The 12,774-nt window shown below is 60.7% G+C and overlaps 1 protein-coding gene across 3 annotated transcripts in view; it reads right to left on the bottom strand.

The window, feature by feature from the left end:
* Window positions 1-979: 979 nt before the first annotated feature.
* Window positions 980-12,774, bottom strand: part of Ttc28 (tetratricopeptide repeat domain 28) — a 592,527-nt gene continuing 580,732 nt past the window's right edge. For 2 of the 3 annotated variants that reach the window (XM_046427243.2, XM_046427245.2), the window contains 6 exons: window positions 11,856-12,087; window positions 11,290-11,366; window positions 10,066-10,089; window positions 9,146-9,275; window positions 6,971-7,078; window positions 980-5,868 (listed from right to left, as the gene is read on the bottom strand). In XM_046427243.2, the coding sequence (XP_046283199.1) occupies window positions 4,289-5,868; window positions 6,971-7,078; window positions 9,146-9,275; window positions 10,066-10,089; window positions 11,290-11,366; window positions 11,856-12,087 (2,151 nt within the window). In that variant the 3' untranslated portion in view covers window positions 980-4,288. The remainder of the gene's footprint in view (window positions 5,869-6,970; window positions 7,079-9,145; window positions 9,276-10,065; window positions 10,090-11,289; window positions 11,367-11,855; window positions 12,088-12,774) is intronic. The other variant, XM_046427244.2, reaches the window with a different exon arrangement.

Below are 12,774 nucleotides of genomic sequence, written 5' to 3'. Positions count from 1 at the left end.
TAATGTGGTGCTGAGGATCGGACCCAGGGCCTCACGTGTGCGAGGGGAGCGCTCTGCCACTGAGCCCCAGTCCTGTTCCAAGCTTTTTTAAAATCGATATATTTATTCTCCACTAACTAGATATAAGTAGAACCCTCTGCTTCTATTTCTGCGTGTGAATATGCATATTTAACTTATTCTAAAAATAATCTACTCTTTTTCTGTTCCCAAACTTATAATACTACAGCTCTCTTTGTTGGGGTTTAGCTATGAAATTTCCCTCAAGGCTCAGTGGGACACAGGCAGGAGCGTGCAGAGGTGAAGCGATCAGATTAGGAGGACGGTGACCTCATCAGTGCATTGATCCACCCACTGCATGACCCAGTGGAACCTGCAGGCAGACAGGGCTGTCGGGAGGATCGGGTCCCTGGGGCGGCTCTTCGGGGTCCGTTTTCCCAGGTGAGCAGAGCTGTCTGTCCCTGGTTGCCCCGTCCAGAGCTGCTGCCCTCTGCCCGCCCTTCTGCCACAGTGTCCTGCTCCACCTCAGCCCGGAGCTGCCAGGTCATGGACCAGGGACCGAATGTCCAAGACCATGAGCCCAAATAAACTTTTCCTCCTCTAAGTTGTTTCTGCCGGGCGCTTTGGTCACAGCTGTGCTAAGCTGGCTAAAACACCGCGGTGACATATCATGGTCTGGTACTTCTCATGGTCACCCACGTGAGACGGCTCTTGTTGCAGTCGGGGTTGCTCTGTCCACACTCCCTCTGTCTCTGCTCACTGCTTTTCCTGGACATTTCTGAAATACTGCCTTGCCCGTTTCCTTAGATGGGGAGTCGGGAGGTAACAGGTCTGTTGGCATCTAAAGGGGCGGCAGAGGAGCTGGCCAGGCCCCAGCACCGCCCACCCCACAGGGAGTGCCCGCCCAGGCCCTGGAGGACAGGGCCACGTGCCCCAGTGAAGAGGCCCCACGGGGAGACAGAAAGAGATGCAGAGGCAGCACTTAAAACCGAGGGAACTCATGCTTTAATAGACACTGAAATCACAAAGGAAGAAGGCCAAGCGCCTTAGCAGTCTCAATAAAAATATGAAGTTCTTTTTACATGGCAAACTTTGTAATATAAAAAGTTTAATGCTATCTGGAAACTGTGAAATTTACAAAAAAAAAAAAAAAAGTCCATGTAGGCCGCGGACGGCTCACACTGCATGTAAGGAGCGGGAATGCCAAGAGGGGGCGTCGGTGGCCGCGGCGCCCAGGGGACAGGGCCAGGGTGCGGCAGCGCGAGGGCCCAGTTCACACAGCACACACAGACATCTCAGATCACACCTGCGCTGCGAGGAGGTCACACAGTGTTCCTCTGGCTGCTCGCCAAGGGCAAACCAGGTTATTGCTGGGGTTTCTGCGACCTGAACCTAAAGTAGCCAAGTACAGTTCTCCTGGGGCCTGCGGTGCGGGGCTGGGCAGGAAGGGACAGGGGACTTGCTTGGCACCCACCCACCGGAGGGTCCGTGGGGCAGAGGAGAGCGGGGCAGGACCCGGGGGCAGCGCCTGGCTTCTCTCAGTGAGGACTTGAGGAGGAGGGGACAGCGACTGGGGCACACCTGTGTCACCAGCGTGGAAGGTTAGCAGCTGACCTGCTCCTGGTGATTTGACTTGGTTAACAATCATCAAGTACCAGAGGAGTTGGCTGGGGGGAGCTGGGAGCATCGTCTACCTGTCACTGTGGTCCTCCCGAGGTCCTAAGAGACAGGGGTCTTCCTGCTGGTCCCCAGTGTGTTTGCATGTGAGGGGGTGGGGTCGGGGCCATCCCTACCTGAGCTAAGAGCACGTCAAGGCTGCCTGCAGGGGGAAGCGGATGCTTCGGTGGATTCCACACACCGGAGAGTCCTCCCCAGGATGAGCGCCAGGGCCGTGCAGGAGCGTCGCCCAGGTCTCCACGGCTGTCCTCCCTCCTGAAACTCCTTCCTGGGTCACAGGCCTACACCGGGACTTGCAAACTTTCTCTTTCAACCCGGGTCAGCATTCGATCATTTAGTCTTCGGGGGCCAAGACGCAAGATCAAGAATATCATGTAGGTACTTAGAGAGCGATTGAGAGAGGTAAAATCCTCTCAGCCTAGGACACCTAGGACACCCGAAAAAAATCAGCCCGTGGGTCCCCTGCCAGCCCCTGCTGCTGCCAAGAAGTCCGAGTTGTCCCACCGTCTCCCATGGTGCAAGCACACAGGTTTTTCAGAGTAGCTGGAAATTCACTCTGACGCTGATTTGTACACGTGGGGACTCTGGTGGGGACACTGGGCCTCTATCCAGCCACTCTGTTTCCCCCCCTGAAACTGATGTTCAGGACCAGGTAGAAAGGTCCTGTGTGCAGCAGGAGACCAGGGACAACAGGTACCGAGGGCTAGAAGCAGGTCGGTCACCAGTACTCACCGGCTGGACGCCACAGGAAGTGGTCTGGGGGGAGGTGTTCTCCAGAGTGGAGGGACAAGGGCACAGAACCCAGGCCCCTGCCCAAGGGCTCAGGGCATTTGGCCAGGAGACTGCAGAGGCGCCCTGAGGAGGGCCAGCTGGCGGCGGGGCGGGGGTTGGCTGGGGTGTGCTCTTCGTTGCTGAGACCTGACTTTGCCATCACACAGTGCTGTCCCCCTGGCTGTCACCTGCTACACTAGCACTTCTAGTACCATCTTCCCCTGTGAACATAAGACTTCTCACAACTGCCCACTGCTTTATGAAGGATCTCTCCCGGGTCGGTCAGGGCTGGACAGGGCAGCCTCCCTGAATGGGCCTGGCTGTCATAAGCCCTCCACGATGTGCTCCTGAGAGTAACCAAGTGGAGGACATCCTTTAGTCCCCTCAGAAGGTACGCTGACCGCGCCGCCCCCCCCCCCCCGGGCGCATGGGGCCAGTCATGCAGGTGCAGTGCGACCCTCTCTACAACTAAGGCTGCAGCTGGGGTCCTGGTGCTGGTGTCCCTCTGGCAGCCCCATGTGTCCCCTCCACGTGCTGTGGTCCCAGGTCAGGCGGCTGCACACCTTCTGTGGTGGACCCTCATAGCAAGGGAGGGGGGCTTTAACTTTAAATAAGTATCTTTTAGATAATTCTAGATTCTCCAGCTAATTTTAGCACTAATAGGATTTCCAACACTTCATTTCTATATTAAAATAAATTAAAGGCCACCCCCAGGTGGCCATTCCCTTGATGTGTCCAGCTAGCAGAGGCCTCGAGGGTCCTGCTGTCTCTGCGGGAGCTGTGTCTGGTCTCTGATCCCCCACTTCCTGTCTGTTTAGCAATGGTTCAGATGCGGGTGCCCTGCGTCCCGGGACTGGCTCCAGCCAGGCAGCTCACAGGGGACAGGGCCCCAGGGATATGGGACCTGGCGGCCCATGGAGGCTGAAGAGGTCTGTGGGGAAGACGGGGGACAATGAGCACCTAATCAAAGGCAACCGGGCTGGAAGGAGGGTCTGGTTCCATCTGGTGAACCAGAGTTTTGTTAGGTTTTCTTCCCTCCTTTTTCTCTCTTTTTTTTTTTCTCTTTTTTGCTTAATAAGGAAACTGAATATTTTCAACCCTTTCCCCCAAAACTTGATAATTGCTTATGGATGACTATTCAAAATTTGGCATTTTAAAAAACTTTTTGAGCTTTTAAAAATAACAGCTATAAATGCAAAGTACTATTGATAACAAAACCAGGTTGTTCATCCGTGTACAAAAAAGGTCAGTAATGTTTTAAAAGCACAAAGTTGCATCTTAAATCACAATTGCATAGTTCTAAAATGCCTGGGTCGGAGTTACATAAACTTTTTAAGAAAATTCAAGTTTGGCTGAGGTGGGGCCCTAGGGCCTTGCGGAAGCGCGCTGACGGGCGTTATTGCGAGTGGCGGTGGCGGCCGCAGGACTGCGACAGGTTTACGTCATTGGCATTTTTGAAACCGTTATTCTGTTTTTGGCTAATATGACACTTTCATGTCGATCTCGACTTGGATTTTCTGACTGTCCCGGCAGAGAAGGTGCTGCCCGGGCTCTCCTGTCCCCTCCACCCCAGAATCATGGCCATTTTTGTACAAAATCCTGTCAAAGAATCACATCAAAGACGAGTGGCAGGGGGTCCGGGGTGGACATGGGTGAGGTGCGGAGACTCGCCCCAGTGCCATTCCCGGCCACCAGCCCGGGGCGCCTGGGGGGCGGGCTTTGCGACGTGCCCTACCAGGGCGGCCACCGGGGGCGCTGCGCGGCTGAGGGGGACAGCGCTCCGGCGGGTGGCCCCCGCGGGGGCGCCGCTGCTCTCAGAGTCGTGGGCGGAAAGAGGGAAGCTTCAGCATTTGGAAGAAGGAAAAAACCTTCCCGGGGACAGGAACTTGTAGCCGTTTGCTGAAGGAAGTCTCAGGGGGCGAGCGGGGGCTGCGGGGCCCAGCGCGGTGGTCTCAGGGCGCCAGTGGCCGTTGGGGGGGGCCCTGGAGGGCGCCTCGTCCCGCGGCTGCAGCGACAGCTCCTGCAGTTCCAGCTTGTCGACCCCCTCCTCCTTCTTGTTGTGCCGAGGCGACAAGTTTAGCAGGCTGAGCACGTCTCTCTTGGAGGTGGTGGTTCCCGGGGGCCCCCGCAGCACCCTCACGGGCCCCGCGGGGGGCTGGGGCGCGCTCTGCCACAGCATCTTCAGGTTGTGCACGGCCTGCACCTTCTCGTCGATGGCCGCCAGCTTCAGCTTGTCCAGGTCGGGGGCGTCGGCGGGGCTGGAGCGCGCGGAGCCGGCGGAGGAGTAGGAGAGCGCGGGCGAGGGCGCGCTGCCCGCCGGGGACTGGTGGCCCGAGCTGGGGGACAGGGTCCGCGGCGACCTGGAGATGTGGGCGCTGTAGGGGGAGCTGGGGTACTTGAGTTTGAAGAGCGGCTGGTCCGACAGGGAGGCCTGGGAGTCGCAGGGGGACGGGCGGCCGCTGTGCTGGCTCGGGGACGCGGGGCTGCTGTACCCTGAGCTCACCTTGGGCAGGGACGAGCTCCGGGCTGGGGGCTTTGGTTTGGTGGCGATGGGCGACGGCTGGCTCTTCTGGTGGGAGAGGACGGGCCTGCTGAAGGCGCTGGTTTCCGAGGCTCTGAAGACCGGGGCGCTGGGGGGCACCGGGGCGCCGTCCTCGCGGGGGCTCCCCGGGCCGCCCTGGCCGCCGCTCCTCTGGAGCCGCTCCACCGCCAGGAGGTGACTTTGCGTCTCTTCCAGAATCTTCTGGGCCAGCTCCTGGGGGTCCAGCTTGGGGCTGCCGTCCTCCTGGGACTTGACGGTGCTGTCCGTCTCCGTGCTGGACTGGTCCGACTCGCCCGTGTCGGAGCTCGCCAGCTTGCCCACCTTCTGGAAGGGCGAGTTGGGGCTGGGGATCAGAGTCATCTTGGCCGGGGAGTTGGGGGTGCTCACGCTGCCCTTGGAGCTGACCGACACCTTGGCGCCCACGGCAGCGCCCCCGCGGGCAAGCTTGGGGTCCGGGGAGAAGCGCGCCTCCCTGCCCTCGGGGTGGGCGGCCAGGGGCTCGGTGCTGACGATAGAGAAGCCCTCGTACTCCTCCTCGTCCTTGCTGCCCGCTGCCCGGGCCTGGGGGGACAGCGGGCTCCGCGGCAGGGTGGTGGCTCGCTGCGGGTAAGTGTTCTTGGGCTTGTCGAAATCCTGCCGTCCCCTAGGGCCTCCGCCCTCCGGGCCGCACTCCGGCCTGGAGACGAAGCTCATGGAGGAGGCGATGGAGCTCAGGCTGTATACGGAGATGGCGTCTGAGGCCATACTGTCCGCTCCTGTCGGGGAGAAGGGCGGGTGCTGGCAGCCCAAGGGCAGGGCGTTGGAGACGGATTGAGCAGAGGCCAGGGACTCCAGGGAGGATGAACTGTCGAGGCTGAGGCGCTTGGGGAGCTCGGTGGAATCTGAGCACAGACACAGGGACGAGGGTGGTTAGAATGTTAGACGGTTTCCATTTTTCTTTCGAAAATCACAGAAGTCCCTAGAAACTAGCAAGGAATTATGCAAATGCTACTCCTGCCCAAGTGGAACTCATTTACACCCAAGTCCAGTTGGAAAGAGAAGTGCATCCAACAGTGGGCCAAAGACACCCTGGGGAAGCCACATCGGCACTCCTGAGGCCTCGGCCAGCACCTCAGTCTTCACACCTCTGCTCCTGGCCACTAGAGGGACCCACGCCTGCCATCCTGCTCTGACCAGCACTGAGCTTTCAGTGGTGTCCCCGTGCTCAGCCCCACATGTGCCATTCGTGGTAGCCAGGTCCTGGTGGTCCCAGCAGACCCCAGGAGTCACTGGCCCTCGCTCCTCCTCAGCTGCCTCTCCCCTGCTCTTGCAGAGGCCACCAGGAGGCCAGCACTCCCAGGCCCAGCATTCACCCTCAGACCTGGTGTGGGACACATCCTGCTCTCACTGGCTTCCCCCTCATCTCTGTGACCTTTGAATCCTGGAGTGCCCCCGGATGCGGTCCTCCTCCCCTCTAATCTGCATGCTTCATCTACACCGCATTCAACACTGGTCACCAGCGGCAGCACTGAGTGGGCCCACGCTACAGCCACCATTCCTCCTGCTGCTTTCCTGACCAGCCAACCAGGGCGGCCCCTGGCTCTTTCCCTGCTGCGATGCACACCCCAGAGCAAATGCCATGGGTTCTGCCCTCCACGCCACTCTCATATCGCAGCCACTCTGCAACCTGAGAGTGCACGGTCTGGGCACCAACTCCTGCCAGGCCTGTGGATCCCCAATGGCCCATGGAGGGATAGGCCTCCATGGCGCCCATGCCCTTACCCTGCCCTTTCCTTGTGCCCTGTGCCAGCCCCTCAGGCCTGCTACCTACACTCAGCTGTCCTCTCCCACAGGTAGTGAGTTCCCTGGGTGCAGGAGGTTTGTTTATTGCCCGGGGCTGGCATGGACCATCTGCCCTGCAGCTCTGCAGTCCCCAACACACACAGACACACAGAGCCCAAAATGCAGCCAGGAGGAGCCGGCGGGCCTCACAGGGGGTCTTACCAAAGAGAGCCAGCAGCGACTGCAGGGCGAAGTGCACGGTGCGCCGGCTGGCCTGCTTCCCGGTCTTCAGGATGACCTCCTCCTGCCCCACCTCACACAGGTCGAACCCTGGAGAGACCAGGCACAGAGCTGTGTCCTCAGGGGGCCTCAGGTACCCCACAGGACAGAGCGGGGCCTGTGTACTGTTTCACACAGCGGGGTGTGTCCGCAGGGGCTGGGCCTCCTGTCCCTGTTCCTACACAGCTGAGTGTGGTGCTGCTGCTGCCAGGCCCTGCGCCCTCGAAGAGCTCTGGTCCCCTCCTGCCTGAGCCAGGTGCTGAGCAGGACTTAATGAGGCTCATTAACATGTCCATGTTTTCTGTTCTGCTCAGACCATCCAGGGCAAGCACGGACGCTGCACTCAGCACTGGGCCCGCATCTAAAGCCGGTGCTCGGGAAGGTGGCAGTTTCTCCTGGGCAAGGAGAGCGTCATCACACGGCCCCGCCGTCCTGGCTGACTGCCCACAGGGAGTTCAGTCATGCCTAAGCCCAGGGGCTGCTCCCCGACCCCCAGGACCCTAAGGAGCCCAGAGCAGCACAGCTATGCCCATGCACCGGCCTCCTGGGCTCGAGGCTGGCTAATGAGCTGCTGATACCGCAGTGACAATGTAAGAGCCACCACAGCGGGTGTGGTGGCCTATGCCTGTAGCCCAGCTACGAGGGAGGCAGGAAGAACACCTGTGTCCACCAGTTCAGGATCATCCTGGGTGACACAGCAAAACCCTTCTCTTAGGCAGCCAACGAGGACCTCTCCTCTCCCTGGGAAGATGCTAACTCAGACATGTGGCTGTGACTGTCACAAACGGGGACCACCATGCATGACAAAGGTCCTGGAGGCCTTGAGCACTGAGTCTTGGCCCCGCCTCTCCCAGAAGACCACTGACTCCACCTGAACCCTCAGATGGATTGTGCTGAGGCCCCAGGGAACAGGGCACCTGCGGTGCCACAGCCTGTCCTCGGATCAGGGCTCTGTGGCACACAGCGTGGCCACTGTCAGCAGGCCGAGTGGCTCAGGACTGCACAGCCCCTGAGGGGACAGCTCTTCCTGGTCTGTTCTTCCTCAAGGACTCTGACACTGGTCTGGACACCACCTTTCCCTTTGGAACAAGGTTCCCTGGAAGAGGTGACATTCTGATCACGGTGGGACATTGTCCTCCCTGAAGTGGAGAACAAATAATCCCTGAAAGTTACTCATTTAAAAATGAGTGACTAGTTATATAAATGTCACATTTCTGTTCCTGACCCTAACCTCTACCTTCACCCACAGCTGACTTGGCTGGTCCCACAGACTGCGCCCCACCCCCCAAGCCTGCGCAGGACCCGCAGGCTCTCCTCTGGATGCCTGGCCTTGAGGGGCTGCTCTCCGCCCAGCACTGGTCACCAGTCTTCGAGGACCGCCTGTGAGCCTGGGCACCCTGACTCACCAGGGTGGCAGCCCATTTCAGCCCCAGAGCCAGCATGGGCACTCTTGTGTCCCTCTGAACGGTGCCCTGTGACACAGCTGGTGCTGGATGTCACAGGTGAGGAGCAGAGCAAAGGAGGCTAGGGGCCCGAGCCACCTGGCCCCTCGAGGCCACGGGCTCTCCTGTCCTAGAAAGGCGTGACAAAGGCAAGTCTCTGGGCACCTGGGGGATGGGGATGGAGGCTTGGGCCTCTGGGCCTCATTAGCAGATGTACCTGCTGTAAAGAAGCCACCGTTGCATCAGGACTGACCGGCTGCATGAGGAACAGGGGAGGCACAGTGAGCCTCCTGGGCGGGACAGGGGCCTGCGGGGCAGCAGTAGCTGCCCTGGCTCCTGGGTGTCTCAGTGAGTCCCGCTTCCTCCCAGCTCCCAGTAGCCAGCACGGGCCACACTCAGCCACCAGTCTGGCCCTGCAACTCTGAATTTCCTTCAGCTGCTAATCGAGGTGGATGCCACAAATGGAACCCAGCAGATTCCCAGTACGGCGATGTGGACAGAGGAGGGAGGTGACATCATAAGGCAGGGGGACGGATGAAGCTGGAGGGCACCTGGGAATCTCACAGGGGCGGTGGAATCTCTGAACTGTAAGATGGCATCTAGGGGAGCACTGGGGGGGACCCAGGGCCCCAGCAGAGCCCGGGGAGCAGCAGGTGGTCAAGGGGTTGGGTCCTACCGAGTGCGGCCAGGAACTCGTGGCATCCCGGGAGCCGCCACAGCTGGACGCTGATGGACACCTGGATGGGGACTGAGGCGAAGTCCTGCTCCTTCTCGCCAGCCTGGAGCTGCACCAGCACCTGGTGGAGCTGAGGGAGGGAGGCGGACATGAGCACCCGGCCCGCCCGGCCTCTTCCCCTCCAGCCCGAGTTGTCCTTGTCCCCTGTCACTGCTGTCACCCTCTCGCCTTGTGTGTGTGTAGTGTTTGACGATCTTGTTAAGGTGCCTTCCTGCCCAGCGCCTGCTGTCCTCTAGGGAGCTAAGGGACAGTGGGGCTGAGGCCAGAGGCGCGAAGGTCCTAAGGCCTCCCCGCACCCGGCTGTGCTCCAGCCTCAGGAGAGGAGGGGCAGGGTGGGCACTGGTGACCTCCTTTTTCACGCAGGCACTTCATAAAGCCATCTTCAGGATACTGAGGTTCATGGGAAAGGAGTGTCTGGCACCCCAGCCCTCAGGGAGGAGCCCGGGCCCGCTCAGGTGTCCCCCGCCCGGGTCTGTCTGTGACCTCCGCTTCCTATGTTCACAGTGTCAAAGTTCATTCAACCCCCGCTGCTCTGGGGTCAAATCCAGGGGGCTGGGGCTCAGGGTAGAGCATTTTCCTGGCACGTGCGAGGCCCTGGGCTCCATCCTCAGCACCACATAGAAATAAATACACAAAATAAAGGTGTGTATCCATCTACAACTAAAAAAAAATTTAAAGGTCAAATCAAGGGCACAGAAGGGTGGAGCAGGAAAGGGGGAGCCAGAGCAGAGGATGGAGCCAGTGGGCAGCAGCACGGGCCCGCGGGGTCCCAGGAGCCAGGCAGTGGTGCAGCAGCTGGAGCTCGGGCGGGATGGGCGGAGGCTCATCTGGGGGCAGCGGCTACTTAAAGTCATACTTACCATTCCCACCATATTTTTAACAGCCTTCGGCCAGCAGATTATAAGAAAAAGAAAGAAAGAGAGAGAGAAGAGAGAGTTTAGAGTCAAGCACAGGCTGTCGCACCACGAGCGAGCGCGCGCTGCCGCAGGAGGCCCCGGCTGGGGAGGAGCGAGAGCAGCAGGACAGGCACGCTCAGGCCAGTGCTGGGGCAGGGCATGTGGCATCGCGGGGTTCCAGAGGGTGCCCCGGGGCTTCCCCTGAAGGCAGGGAAGTGAGGACTAGCTCCCAGGAAGCCCACTGCCCTCGTGTGGTCTAGCTGTCCCTTCTGTGCTGCGTGTGCTAATGTGCCGGATTCCGGAAGCGCCTTCCTGGTGCTGCCCACAAGAGCAGGAAGGGCCTCCTAGAGACACAGGATGGAGGGAGGGGCGGCCACGGCAGGTGTCCTGTTCAAGTCCTGGCCGGGAACAGCCTCAGGTGAGTGGCTGCAGCCCCACTGAGGACCTCAGAGCCTGCTCCACCAGGCGGCTCATGTCCACAAGGGAAGTGTTTCTGCTGACCAAAGTCCCGAGGTCCCCCAGCAGGATGGCCAGGAAGGGCGACTGTGCTTCAGGTCACACTTCAAAACTGCTCTGTGCTCTGATCTTTCCCACCCAGAAGCCCACATGCGCTGTCCCCTGGGCTAGTCCCAGACATCGCTGGCCAGCAGGAGATTGAGCAGGCATAGAGGAGCTCAAGGCCCAGGTGGGGGACCTGCCTGAGGCTAAGAACGAAGCCCCTCCCAATCCCCGGGTCAGAGCAGCTCCATCCTCAGGGCGAGCGCCCGTCAGGCGTGCTGGGCATAGAGCCCACTCCTGCCACTTTTTTTCAGGCATGAAAAGTACTTGGTAGCGGACCCTGTGGTCATCCCGTAGACTGGCACAAGGCCCACTGGGCTGGGGATGGTGGCTGTGACATTTGTCAATCAACTAAAAAAGTTGGGGTGGGCTGACAGGTGCAGGTGGGCACTGCAAGGCGAGTGCAGGAACCGCCCAGGGCTTCAGGTGACAGGCTCTGAGTGTTACCTGGAGGTGCGCTGCGCTATGACACTAGGAGGACCTGCCCTTGCAGACCCAGCCTGTGCCTCCCCTCTGATCATTCAGACAGAAAAGAGCAGGAGGGCTGCGAGACTCGCAGGTCTTGTCCTGGACCACACCACACCCTCGGGCTCAGCCGGGCCTAGGCTCCACTGTCTGGGCCCCACTCACCCGGCTGATGAGCTGCTCGCCGGTCTCTGAGGCAGTGATGAGCTTGCAGAGGGCCTGGAGGGCGGGGTTGGGCAGACCTGCAGGAGACCAGGAGGCAGGGTTACCCAGGGGCCTCCGCACCCGTGGTCCTGCCACCTTCCAGGGGAGAGAGCCCCACATGCTCAGTATTGGTGGCATTTTTCAAGCCTGGACCTAACAGACATGTCTACGTGTGACTTGGAAAATGTGGCCTCTGAGGAAGCCTGACCCTGCCACACCCTCCAGGACAGTCCCAGTCAGCAGACTGTGCCACTCTGGCTGCCCTGCAGCTGTGTCAGACCCACAGCCGCCAGTGACAGCGTCAGAACTAACACCTGCCCAGAGCCACCTCACGTCACCCCGGAAGGGGCAGAGCTGGGGCCTGCTTAGCCTGGACTCTCATAAAGAAGGACCCCCTGGTGAGGGGCCGTGGTGGCCCAGATCAGCGGCCCAGGACAACTTGGCCCTCCCGGCTGCGGGTCACAGCGGGATGGGTCCCCCGTACCCTGGCCCCTGTTGCCCGAGGCTGGCATCCCGCGGTGGCTCACCCAGCAGGGACTGGAGGGTGCTGCTGCATTGCTGGAGCCGGTCCCCCGGGTCGGAGGTGGGGAAGAAGACGGCCGCCGGGAGGCCGCTGGCCGGGGGGTCCAGCCGGAAGCCCACGGCGGTGAGGAGGGCCTGCCAGCCCGGGATACCGCCCACTTTGTTCTCCACGCTCTGCTGCGAGGTGTACATGGCGTTGCGCTGACCGTTCTGGATGCGCTGCAGGGACTTCTCCACCTGGCGGGGAGAGGGACAGTCAGAGGCCCTGGCCGCCCCCTGCGCTCCGCATGGCTCTGAGGGAGAAGCCAGGGCTGTGCCAACTGGGCCCCGGGCGGCCAACGGGGCCAGGCCTGGGGGCACCGAGGGTCACTCTGCAGGGGGTGAGGTGGGCGGTCTGCCCCTGAGAGTGGCAGGAAGAGGCCTCTGTCCCCGTCCTAGTCCCTGGCCAGCCCTTCCTGTCCCCAGTCTCTTCCACAGACCCTGGAGAAATTTCCCTGAAAACAGCTCTCAGGCCAGGGGCTGCCCAGGCCATGTCACAGCCCCTCGCCCCACCAAGACCCCTTTGCTGCCGGCGGCCCACCCCACACCGCACCCCGCAGCACCCATCGCAGGCCACGGCTGGCACCATTCTCCTTCCCTGACTCGCCACTTGGCTTCCCTCGGCCTACCTCTGCCCCATAGACCGCGGCTCCCCGCGAGGAAGGGCTTTCTGTCTACAGGCCTCACCAGGGTCGGGCCTTAGCGTCCCCATCACCTGCCCTCCTCGTCCTCCACAGGGGAGCCTGCTGTCCCTGGCAGGTCTCTCTAGGGGACACCTCTGTCCACCCTGAGACTGAGCGCCATCCCTGGGGGGCAGTGAGTCATCCAAAAGGCCCCCCAAAGCTTTTCTGAATGTGGAGCAGTGAGATGCCAGGGCTCAGGTGA

This window comes from Marmota monax, unplaced genomic scaffold (genome assembly GCF_021218885.2).
Source record: "Marmota monax isolate L192 unplaced genomic scaffold, Marmota_monax_Labrador192_F-V1.1 WCK01_AAM20220418_F8-fsc00177, whole genome shotgun sequence".
NCBI classification, from domain to species: Eukaryota; Metazoa; Chordata; class Mammalia; order Rodentia; family Sciuridae; genus Marmota; species Marmota monax.
This window is presented reverse-complemented; position numbering and strand designations above follow the sequence as displayed.